The sequence below is a fragment of the Talpa europaea genome (assembly GCF_964194135.1).
Source record: "Talpa europaea genome assembly, chromosome: 1".
NCBI classification, from domain to species: Eukaryota; Metazoa; Chordata; class Mammalia; order Eulipotyphla; family Talpidae; genus Talpa; species Talpa europaea.
Genome location: NC_140073.1, coordinates 12,076,502 through 12,089,071, shown reverse-complemented (window position 1 = coordinate 12,089,071; position 12,570 = coordinate 12,076,502). Strand labels below are relative to the sequence as shown.

At 37.6% G+C, this 12,570-nt stretch overlaps 1 protein-coding gene across 3 annotated transcripts in view; it reads right to left on the bottom strand.

Moving 5' to 3' along the window:
* Nucleotides 1–1,029: 1,029 nt before the first annotated feature.
* Nucleotides 1,030–12,570, bottom strand: part of FNBP4 (formin binding protein 4) — a gene marked incomplete at its 5' end in the record, with an annotated part of 29,260 nt that continues 17,719 nt past the window's right edge. For 2 of the 3 annotated variants that reach the window (XM_084236648.1, XM_084236647.1), the window contains 5 exons: nt 1,030–1,325; nt 3,411–3,568; nt 7,223–7,569; nt 7,962–8,106; nt 8,218–8,531. In XM_084236648.1, coding sequence (XP_084092774.1) covers nt 1,235–1,325; nt 3,411–3,568; nt 7,223–7,569; nt 7,962–8,106; nt 8,218–8,531 — 1,055 coding nt within the window. In that variant the 3' untranslated portion in view covers nt 1,030–1,234. Of the gene's footprint in view, nt 1,326–3,410; nt 3,569–7,222; nt 7,570–7,957; nt 8,107–8,217; nt 8,532–12,570 lie in introns of all 3 variants that reach the window. The other variant, XM_084236649.1, reaches the window with a different exon arrangement.

Genomic DNA, 12,570 nt, shown 5'->3' with positions numbered 1-12,570 from the left:
AACTATAGAGCACCTTAATTTTCTTCTAAATGTTAACCACATCTTTTCCAGGACTTAAGCAGGTCAAACATTGGCTAACATTACTGAGTACAAGCTCCAAAATCAGTCACATAGCACCCTCTGGTGCCAGAAGCCTATTGTCCTAGTACCCCTCCCCCTCAATCCTGCTGCTCTTTTCCCAGAGCTGGGTCTGCATTAATGGCACATACCTTACACCATATTTGATCAGAAAGAACAATTAAGAATTGACTTAAAAATCAAGTCTTTGCTACATAATCAGAGTAACAGGTGTGAAAAGCAAAAGGATAACTAATCAGAAGTATAAAAAAAGCTTTATTAGTGCATATGTACAAATTTACAAGGTCAGAAACTGGAGAAATACAAACAGCTTTAAAACACAATTTGCTTTTTCTTCAGTTTAAAGTGACTTTTACCTGATTGTGATACAATAGAAAGTACAGAAAGTAAACTGCAATTTTTAAATATGGAATTTTATGGAGGATACATTCATACATAAATGGGAATTTTGGAATAGGGTAAGACAATGGAGACATATCAATACATACAGTGGCTATTGTTACATTTGCTGCCACTTATGTGAGGGGAATATTCTCAAGACATGAAAACCTGCTGCTGCCTGTACTGAAATTTAAATATGCCACCCAGTGTGTAAAATGCAGAGCTATCCAATTGTAGAATTTACCAGAGAAAGAATAAAGAATGTTGCTCTCTGTCAGCACAAGGGACAACTTGACATACCTCAGCACTTCAGGGGTGACACACTAGAGGAAGAGGTCAGAAAGAGATCCTTATTATCCTAGTTAAGCAAGGTAAAATACAGAGCTGCCTTCTTAATTGCACTTGTTCTGGAGCAGTAGTTAAGGAGAGGGTCAGATCAGGAACTAAATGAGCTTCTATCAGGCAGGAAAATCCTTCCCTTTTTGTGAGTTCTCTATAGAATGGTCACATGTTCCAGACTGCTGAGGTTAATGTACCTAACATGCTTAGTTTGCCAATGTGAGACTAAAGGCAGTCAGGTCAAAGTATTTAATCACCTCACTCCTTCAGGAAAACAGAAAAATTACATTTCACAAATGTGAAAATTCTGTACATGTATGCTCTTACCAGGAAATTCATATACTCTCCCTCATAACATTTATACTTTATTGACAACAGTAAAACTGGTTAAGACTTTGAACTAAACAAAATTAATAAATTTTTTTTTCTTTTTAAACTACGTGTTTGGAGTCATTTTCCTCCTTTTCAGTCTTGCTCGCCAGTCCTCAGGAAGAGCTTCAAAATTAGCATTTCTTTCTGCCATGCCGCTGTAAAAACATACAGATATTAGAAAGAAAGTAATGAGAATATTTATCAAAACCTCTTAACTGTAACTCAAAATTTGATCCAGCACCTGTATCTTCATGAAAGTGTTCACATTTCCCAGCAAAGTACCACCATATTCTTTAAATTTCTTTCTTTATGCACACAAGAAATGGGGCATAAGTCAGAGGTGCAGGGGTGAGAGGATTCACCAGAGAGTGGGGAACAGAACAGGCTGATCTACTGAAATACACTGCTGAGGGGAGAAGGGGGTGAGACAGGAGAGGTCTGCTGCGCCATGTGGGTTAACTCCCTGGCTGCTGGGGACAGAACTCAGCAGCTGGCGGTAGCTTGATAGTGTTGTCTTTAACCCCTGTGCCACCAGGGAGGCCATCTTTAAATTTCTTTGAAATGGCACATATACTCTTCTCTAGTTTTATAGCTATATAAAAGCATATTTACTAATATCTCTAGTGACCATTAGTCACATTAAAAGAATCAAACATGTTCCTGCATAGGAATTATGATTCTTAACATTTAACATCCTTTAAAAAAAAAATTATTTATGCATACAAGAACTGGGATACAACTGAGGCCAGAAGTGCCGAGGGTGAGAGGATTCACCAGAGACAGAATGGGAAACTGAAGGACCAACTGAAATACACTGCTGAGAGGAGCAGCAGGCAAGCCAGGAGAGGTCTGCTGTGTCATGTGGGTAGCTCCCTGCCCAGGGCTCGAACTCGTGCTGCAGTGGCTGTGGATTGCTTCACAGGTTGCATCTTAACCCCTTGCACGACCTGGGAGGCCAACATATAACATTCCTAACATTTAACCCTCAATATAACATCAGGCTGGACCATCAAACCTACAAGAGTTTCTCTTTTGATCAGTTCTAACTATTCCTAAGGCTAGCATTTCATGGAACTGTAAATAAAAAGAAATACAGTAACAAAAAAAGGGAACACCTTCGTTTGCAGTAAGACCCCTAACCCTAAACCCTAACCCTAGTCTACCGAATTTTCCTAGAAAGACACGTGATCATAATCTTTTGTGTTTTATGATGCTATCTGCTAAACTTATTTGCTAGGATTTTAAGTGAATAAATGCTGAAAACAGATATACAGTAATTAGAGAAATAAATACTGTAGGAACAAAAACATGCATTGGAAAAACCATTCCAATTTGTTTCTATCTAAAAATAAAACTTTCAAATTGTGAAACAAAGATGGCTATTCTTTCCCAATGTTTTCTTAAGTATTGCATTTATGGACGTTGCAAATTTAAGACTCAAAAGTAGTAAAACAGAACCTATAAGAGATGAATTTGAAATTTGGCATCACTACTTGTATGTTCCAGGTTATGAGTGACAAATATTACATCACATTCAAACTGTGGCTCATTTTCTATGAATACTTTCAAAACCAGGAAAATAAGTTTTGGGGTCAGCTATTTTTTATTAAAGTTTCTAGTCAAGTCCTTCCCTCTTCCCTTTATTTTTTACTTTTATAAATTTTTGAAAAAAACCAAAAAAAAAAAAAACCAAACACACACACAAAACCATAGGGCCTCCTAGTGGCGCAAGGGTTAAAGTCTCAGCACTATCAAGCTATCAACCAAGGCCTGAATTTGATCCCCAGTCAGGGAGCTCAGAACTCTCCTGTCTCACCTGCTGCTCCCCTCAGCAGTTTATTTCAGTTAGTCTGCCTGTTCTGTTCCCCACTCTGATGAATCCTCTCACCCTCCTGCACATCTGGCTGTACTGTGGTTCTTGTATAAAAATAAATAATAAAAATAAATCTTCAAAAAAACCAAAAAAAAGGTCTATTGGATGTAAATGATAAAATATTTTTCCTGGTATGATGGGGATTAACACATTCCTTTGCCTATAGGAAGACAAAGTATTACAACTGTGTTATTTCTCAGTTTGAAAAAAAGTTTACATCATGAACTTTATAGGGATATAGACATCATATTTATGAATTAAAAGCTGGTTTAGGTAGGTTTATAATGTATACCAAAAATTAAGGGCTGTGATTTTAAGACTAAAACAAACACAACCCATCCCATCCATGGTCTCATCTCTTTTTTACCTGACTAGCTGCTGCTGTTTCCACTCTTCAATTCGCTTCTGTGCAGTTGACTCCCGATCCTCCTCGCTGGAGCTAGAGTTCTCCTCTTCATCTAACTCACGCTGGATACTCTGCCACTTCTTTACCAGAGAGGGCATTTTGGTTTTACTCTTCTTCGTCTGTAACAAAGAAATGATAGGATATAGGGTCTCCCTGGTGGCCAGGGGGTTAAGTCTGGGTGCTATTGCCACTATGGCCTGAGTTCAATCCCTGGCCAGGGAGGAGACCCACATAGCTCAGCAGACCTCTCGTCTCGCCCACTGCTCCCCACAGCACCGTCAGCAGTGTGTTTCAGTCAATCTACCTGTTCTACTCCCTACTCTGTCTCTGGTGAATCCTTTCACTGACCCCCAACCTCCAGCCCACACCCCAGTTCTTCTATCGAGAAAAAAAAAAAAAAAAGAAAGATATAATACATAAAATAAGGAATTATTTCTTCATATAAGGTCAGGGTCTTTTCTCATACTAAGGATAAGTGGACTTTATGATCCAAAGAACAGAAACAGAAAATAAATACCATTCTAACTTGGTGCTAGAAATTTCTACCAACAATAAACCTAACACAGTTAAAAACTATAAAGGTACTATTTACGAAGTTTGGTCAGAAAAATTTCCTCCAGCTTTCTTATTCTATGGAGTCCAAAATTGTTGCCCTTATCTCAGAATTTGTATTCCCTTTTTCAAATTTTAAATAGATGCAGTGTTCATATCAAGTGATAAATAGAGCTGAGAAATGAAAGACCAGCTTTTCTGGAAAGAGAAATTCAATGGCAACTATAAAATATAAAAAAACCAGAGATACATCAAAACACTAATGATGTAATTTGTTCTAACAATACACCCTCCCCCCTTGGCTTATTTTCTATAAATTATCTGTAATTCAGTAAAATTTTGTAGTAAAAAAATACTTGCAACACTTGCAAAAGTAAATTATATATCCAACATGGCTTGCCCATCATTACCTTCAGACTTCTTTTCAATCAAAGGCAATCTAACAAAAAGGCCTTACCCGACCAACCTTCCAACACCACCTAACAAAGACTTTTCTGTCCTCTTACACTGTTTATTTTGTTGCTTTGCATTAAAAACACCAAATATTATTTGCTTTACTGTCTCTCCAACCCTAAGCCCTCCTTTCTCCTTTCCCAGAAGAGAAGCTCTCCAGTAGCAGGAATTTTGTTTGATTCACTACTATATTCTCTGTATCTAGGAAGAATGCCTGACAAATAGTATGCAGTCAAAACACACCCGCTGACATCTGTATTATGTGAAATTAGGACTATGTCAGACATTGATAAAACCCATTTTTAGCCCTGTGATTTTGACATGGAACAGGACTGTGTGCTTTAAGATCTGACCAGGTTACACTAAGAGCAACAAGTGGCACTCAGGTGGTAGGTATGATTATGTGCTGTGCTCATATGAGGATTAGATATGGGGCCCAAGCTACTTTTCCCGACAGCATCTGATATAAACACATTTGATAAATAAGGCCCTCAAAGATCTGAGAAAATAAGCTTAATATTTTCAGGCTTTTTTATTACTTAGCTTTTCGCTCTAAACTCCATTTTGACAGTCACTGACAAATCTTAACTTTCTGACAAACTATATGTCCATCTATCAAGCTCAGACCTTCAGTTTCACATATCTTCCTAATGTCCCACATCAGTTGTAGCATAATCTGAGCCCCTACAACACACACTGCTCCAATGGCTACTTCAGGTTAACATGGAGCCAACGGAATAAAAAAGACAGATTAACAGTTGTCACATGGCGCAGCAAACTTCTCCTTTCTTGCCCACTGTTCCCCTCTCTCCAGTGTATTTCAGTACATCTGCCTGTTTTGCTTCCCACTCTGTCTCTGGTGAATCTTCTCACCCCCCACATCTCTGGCCTACACACCAGCTCTTATATGCATAAATATATAAATCTTAAAAAAACAAAAACAAAAAAAACTGACAAAAACTAATGCTGGCAATGATGTGGAGAAAGAAGAACGCTCTTACATTGCTAGTGGGAATGCAAACTGGTTCAACCACAATGAAAGCTGTATGGAGGACCCTCTCAAATTATTAAAAATGGATATGCCATATGACTGAGCAATTCCACTTCTAGGAATCTACCCAAAGAGCATAAAAAACATTAATTAAAAAGGAAACCGCACCCCTATGTTTATGGCAGCACTATTTACAATAGCTAAGATATGGAAATAGCCTAAATGTCCCAAAACAGATGACTGGATCATGAAGATATGGTATATATACACAATGAAATACTACTCAGGCAATCAAATAAAAGTTGAACTCATGTCATTTGCAGCAACATGGATGAAGATGGAAGGGTTTATGCTCAGTGAAGTAAGTCAGAAGGAAAAAAAAATGGGATGGTTTCACTTTTAGGAGGAATTTTAGGGAAACTGAACAAAGGGTCAGGGAGAAAAAAAAAAAAGACAAAACTAGCAGGCAAACCACAAATCTGAGACACAAAGCAGGAGAGGGATCAAAACAGGGGAGGGAAATGCACAAGAGGAGTGATTTGGAGGTGGGAATTCTATGGGGATTATACCTGAGAAATCAAACATACAAAATGAACAATGATGTAAAAAATAAATTTGGAAAAAAAAAAAAAAAGGCCTAGAACAACAGGGAGAGGTAACAGTCTGTTTTTAGATATCAGATAACCAAAAATGATAAATTAACAACATTGTGGAATTTCAAAACTATTATTTTTAAAACCATAAAAGCATAACTTGACAAAAAAATTTTCTTGCTGGATAGTGGAGGAGGACAGCACCTCTCTTGGAGGATGGGGAGTGGAGGAGGAGGGTGTCAGGGAAGGTTTCACTGAAATAAATGATCCTTTTTTCTCCCTATTAGAATCTGCTGCTGAACTAATGAAATTTTCAATTCGGATGTATTTTTTCCAGCTCCAGGATATCATATCCATTTCCCTTTTAAAAAATGTCTCTTTCCCACTTTCTTTTGGCTCTTTGTCTGCTTTCCTTTAGCTCTTGTTTTTTTAAACTTCCTTTAAAAAAAAAAAATAAGATTCATTCATTCATGCATACAAAAACTGGGGTACAGGCCAGATGCGTGGGAGGGTGAGAGGATTCACCAGAGACAGAGTGGGGAACAGAACAGACAAAGCAGCAGGCGAGGCAGGAGACGTCTGCCGTGCCATGTGGGATTCTCGCTGGCCGGCCGGGATCAAACCTGCACTGCAGGGGCTGCGGACAGCTTTACAGCGCTACGCTCAACCGCCTGCACCACCAGGGGAGGCCCTCCTTTAGCTCTTCCATGACCTCTAAGACAACTGTTTTCAAAATCTTGTGCTTCCTTCTGGTGAGTTTCTGGGGATTTATTTCTCCAAATGAGCTATATTTCCCTGTTTCTTTGTATGCTTTGTGATCTTATTACGCTTCCTTCCTGAAGGTGTCATAAAATAAACGATTTCTGAGCACTGGTTGTTCAAAGATTCAACTGTACTAAGAATGAACAGAAGCAGAACTGGTCTGCTACAAAGGACACGAAGGAGGTAAGAGTATGTTTGGTGCTTCCCAGAATCTAGGGGAGGAGGGTGCTGGTGATTGCCTGCATAATGGGTACTAGATTTTCTTTCAGGGTGATCAAAATGTTATATAACTAGACAGAGATGGTAACTGCACAATACTGATTGTACTAAACACTACTGAATCATACACTTTAAAATAGCTAATTTTATATCACCTCAATGAGGTTTTTCATTTAAATAAAATTTAAAGAGATTTACCATACCTTATCTTTCTTTCCTTTTTTTGTCTTCTCAGGTGGTGGCACTTTGGGAGCTGGTGGTGGTGGCGGTGGAGGAGGGGGAGGGGGAGGCGGTGGTGGTTCTATGATAGCCGTGCTAGGCACAGCACCTCGGGCCTGGACTGGCTGCAGTGTGGCAGCAGTTACTCCAATTGGGACAGAACATTCAGTGTAACTCATAATTGCAGGTGCTGCTGATGCCAGTCCTAGGTAATTTGACTGCAGGCTCATTCCTCTGGTCTGGTGACCCATTCCTGTTGCTGGATGGCTAACTGATATCGCCTGGTGTCCAATTCCTGCAGCCCCATGACTGATCCCTGTTGTCTGATGACCTAACACAGAAAACATAACATGAAACTATAAAGAAGACATTATGACAAAGCCAAAAACAAGGAAAAGAAGGAAAAGGGAACTGGGGGTTAGATCACCTACAAAATGATTCCAATATGCATTTCTCAAAAAAAAAAAAAAAATCACATTGGTAGTGAAATATTAAATTTCAAAATAGCTTAGCAATATTTAACATCAAAATCACTGACATGTGTGATAGCACAGAAGACAACTGGGAATGACACATGCAATTTTGTTGGCACCCAAAAGAAAAACATATAAAACCTTTGCAACAAAAACATTTTACTTAATATTTCTTCAACTTTAGATGTTGTATTCCGGAAACAAAGAAACATACATTGTGGAAAACACTAATCATGATCATGATACTTACCTGTGGTTATAGCTGACTGGCTGTAGAGGACAGGAGAACTACCAATGGTAGCTGATCTCTGAACCACTGCGGTACTAATTTCTGTAGCTTTTCTTTTTATTGCTTTAGTAGAAGGAGAACTAGAGGCGGCAGAATCAGCTGGACTCTGAAACACAAATATTCTAGCTAGTGCCTAAGGTCTTGATTCAACATCCTCTTATAAAACAAAACTTATCAGTCATACCCCCAATCCAGAATGACAAATGGCATTTCTCACCTGGCTAGCTACAACTGTAGTTTGTGTTGAAGGTTTCAATGGAGTATCCTCCTCTGTTCCTGGGGCAGGAGGCTCCTCACTTCCCTCATCCTCCATCTCCACCTCCTGGATCTCACCATCTTCTACAGGAGGAGGAGGTGGCGGCGGTGGCGGAGGAGGAGGGGATTCTGGGGGTGGAGGTGGGGGTGGTGGCATCTCCAAAGGTAATGGAGGTTGAAGCACAGGCACATTTGACTGAAGGAGGGTCCAAAATGGAGTAAGTGGCATGAGTGAAGAAGAAACTTGGCCAGAGAAGGACTCTTTACAAAGAGAACCTATGAAAACAAACAGGAGTCAGGAAAAAAACAAGACAAAAATTCTATGGCTTAAATTCATAGAAATGTTCAACTGAATGATGAGACAAAATTTGACATACAGGCATCTATTCTACAGTGATGTCACTGAAATATGAAATGATCAGTCCAGAAATGATTTCCACAGAAGGGTAAACTTATGAACTTCATGGTTTGCATTTGCCCCAATTGTGTTACACTAGTCTTGCTCTTTAGATCCAGATTTATGGATGAGTAAATGATGCACAACACATCAACTCAATGAGAAATTTAGTCATCTGAATCTGTAGTTTTTATTTCAAACATTCAGTTTCAGTACTGTTGCTTGACACAACTAGAAGGCAACACTGGGGTCTTTTTTTATTTCAAAAGTGAAGCAGTGAGTGAATGATGTATGTCTGCAACAGATTCCATGAATTTTACTTTCAGTGAGTTATGCAAGTGATTGGGGGCGACCCAGTAAGTACCATTTAACCCACTCACAACGTCTACCCATTTCCATTAATTTCGGTACTAATTTTAAAAAATCCATTTGCTAACCCTATCATTCATCCTTCACATCTGTAAGTGAAGTGAATTCATTTGCTAAGTCACGGTGACAAAAATCAGAGAGGGTTAATTTTTTATTTTTCTGATCAGAATAGGGAAAACTAATAGACTAAATCTTCAAGGCAAATGATAACTAAGGCAAACACAAAAGGGGTGTTTGAAGATGTAGAGGATATGAAATTGCTGTTGAAAGTGAGTTAAGAAATCACAGCTGGGAAGCTATGGGATCGGCTTTCCTGAAATTCTGCAAAAACGACATTTAATCACTGTCCTTTCTTTGCTGGGAAAAGCTTTAAAGGTTAGAAAAAACAGGAGGATATACTTACTTGTAGCCTTCCCCATCCCTCTTTATCGTCAATAGGGAAGTTTCACAATATATGGGACTATTAGATATATATCCCAGGAATGTTGAAGGGGATTTTCTCCCTAAAATCATAGAATTTAGGAGTAGAAGAGACATGAGAAATTATCTAGGTTCAACCTTCTCATTTTAAAGGCAATGAAACCCAGGAGGGAAATAACTTGCCCAAGATCATCAGTTTCTCCTGGCCAGGGCTAGTCTAATGCTTTCTATTTTATCAAGATGTCCTCATGAAGTGTCAGGAGTCCAAGAGCTTTAGAAAGCTCAGTGAAGTGAATCTCACTTCTCATGAAGTATCTCCAGATGCAGTCTCCTGTCAATCTTCATAGTCAAGAGCAAAAGAGGTTGTAGGGCAAGAACAAAGCCTTTACCTTGCTGTGCTCAAAATACAGCAAACTGGGTAAGACTGAAGCAACCCAAGAACCATTTGGCTTTTAGAATAGCTTTACTTTTTATGGGATAAATGATAAATTATGTAAAATTTTGAGTTTAAGAACAGGATTCACACGGCTATTAATTTTTAAAAGCTGTTTGCTATGGAAAAGTGCACTGAAAAAAAAAAAATCAAATAGGAATGCAGTTTTTTCAGCTAAAAAACTTCAAATGTCCCATTAAACATTTGTATTTAGCTATATCTGGTATGATTTTATGGATAAACTTTTAGACAAAGTCCATGGATGGCCAGGTAGTCGCCAACATTATATAATAGTACATCAAAATTATGAAAGCCCTAAGGTAATAACATTAAGGATTAATATCTTACTAAATTTTCTTCTACTAACCACAACTTAAGTAAATAAATCAGATTTTATATATTGACGTATCTCTCAGCTAGAAGCATACCAATGTGTTTATGATGGTGGCATGCTGCAACATGTAGAGGAACTTAAAACACAGCAGGTTCAAGGTTAATAATATGGCTTACAACTTCCAGGCCAATCAGAATTGTTTTGTGTAAATGAGATAAACTTGATGAATTTAGCAGCAAACAAGGGAAACTTGAATATATGAATCCCAAACTATGTTTATTCAAAACATAAATGCTGTATCATAACAATTATTTTCTTTAGCTTTAATACAAAGAATTTCAATAAATCCTAGTCTGAATATCTATGGATATCCTTTTATAATGATGCTTCTCTTCATTTTTATATTTAATCCAATTGGTCATACACTGACATTTAAAAAAATATTTACCTCTGGAGAGATTAATAAAGAGAGATTTAATAAAGTGAGATTAAAATGGTATGCACTTGTATTATGTGCCAGTAGATCAAAAATCTACAAGGTTAAAGACAGAATAGTGTGCAAATTTTAAATTCCTTAAGAACAGTTTTTTTTCTATTTACTTTTACTTCTATTTCTCAGCAGGCTTCCTTCATTGTTTTCCTATATTACCCGAAGTAAAATTTCTGCTTGTACTTTGAGAGACCAGTTTAAACCATTTAAAAAACTTGTTTTACAAATAATAGTTTCATAGATTTTTTTAAAAAGCAATTAAATATAATCTAGATGACAAAAGTCTAACAAGACAAACTGGATATTTTAATGTATCACACATTTGTAGAGACATGACGTTAAATCAAACACTGAACAACGAACAAGGATAAAAATGAACAGAACTTTCTTGTGCCTCACAATGTAATTTTTTTTTCTTTAAAGGATGGTTTTAAACACTGCTCAGCAAACAAAGAACATTTAAATTTTCTTTATTGGCTTAAACAGATTAGTATTGCTCTTAAATCTCAAAAGACCTTAGAGTACAAAATTAGAAATTTATTTTGATCAGGTTTATCATGTGGTTTTAATAAAGAAGATTAAGATTATAAGATGATTTATCAGCAGCTTTTTCTACAGCATAACTGATTTCATTTTAATCAGATAGGAATGTCTCAAAATCTTCCTTTTACCAGACAGTTCCAACTCTATGTGTGCCACCAACAAAGGGAGAAAATAATATGTAACTCTAACAGAACCCTTAGAGGTGGAAATTCTAGAATATTCAGCTTTGGAACATACAAGAAAAGGACATTAGACAGTGGTCAGGAGAGGAATCACCTACCCAGAACCACCATCAAGCCTCTTCAGTTCACTAACTACTAAAAAGCAAACAAACAATAAAACCAACTTAGACATATAATTGCTACCAAAGAATGGGAAAGTAAAAAAAAAAAAAAAAAAAAAACTCCACGAAAATGTAAGTGAAATAAATACCCTCTAGTTAAACACATTTCCGAAATACGAAGAATAAAAACAAGGATTCTTATGTTGTAAAACTATCACTGCAGTCTTATGAGGTTTTAGAGTGATAGAAGATTCTTAGGTAGTTTAAGAAGTTGACAAAATCATTTTACATAACTAGTTTCATTAGGAACATTATCAGCACTTTTTAAAAAAAGATTTATTTATTTATTTATACAAGCACTGCGTATAGCCAGAAGCACGGGAGAGTGAGAGAACTCACCAGAGCGAAAGCGGAGAGAAGAAAAGGCAGACTGACGAAGTACACTGCCGAGGGGAGCAGCGGGCACGGCAGGAGAGGTCTGCGCGCCATTTGGGACCCTCACTGGTGGCCGGGGATCAAACCAGCGCTGCAAATGCTGCGGGCAGCTTTGCAGCCCAAAGCTCAACTGCTGCGCCACCAAGGAGGCCCCATTATCAGCACTTTTCTACTGGGATCGAGAAGCCAGCTGAGCACACAACTTTTTTTTTTTTTAAATATGTAATGTTTCACGAATATGCATGTCATCCTTGTGCAGGGGCCATGCTATTATTATTCTCTGTATCGTTCCAATTTTAGTATATGTGCTGCCGATGTGAGCAAGAACGTTATCATTTTTGATAACCAGAGAACAAAAGAATTCAGCTCTTCATTCCCTATGTTACTAAAGTGTAATCTTTTTATCTTCAAAGGTTTACTACTTTAGAAATCACTCCAAAGATTCTTGCCTTCATATGCTATCATTTTTTCATATGTTATCATTTTAACAAAGTTACTAGCTTTTAGATCAAAAGGGTAATCAACATAGTCTTAACTATGCTTTATTACATTTGATGGTCCAAGAAGGATGGACTTAAAGGGAAAATTATCTTCTTCCATAATGTGGAAAT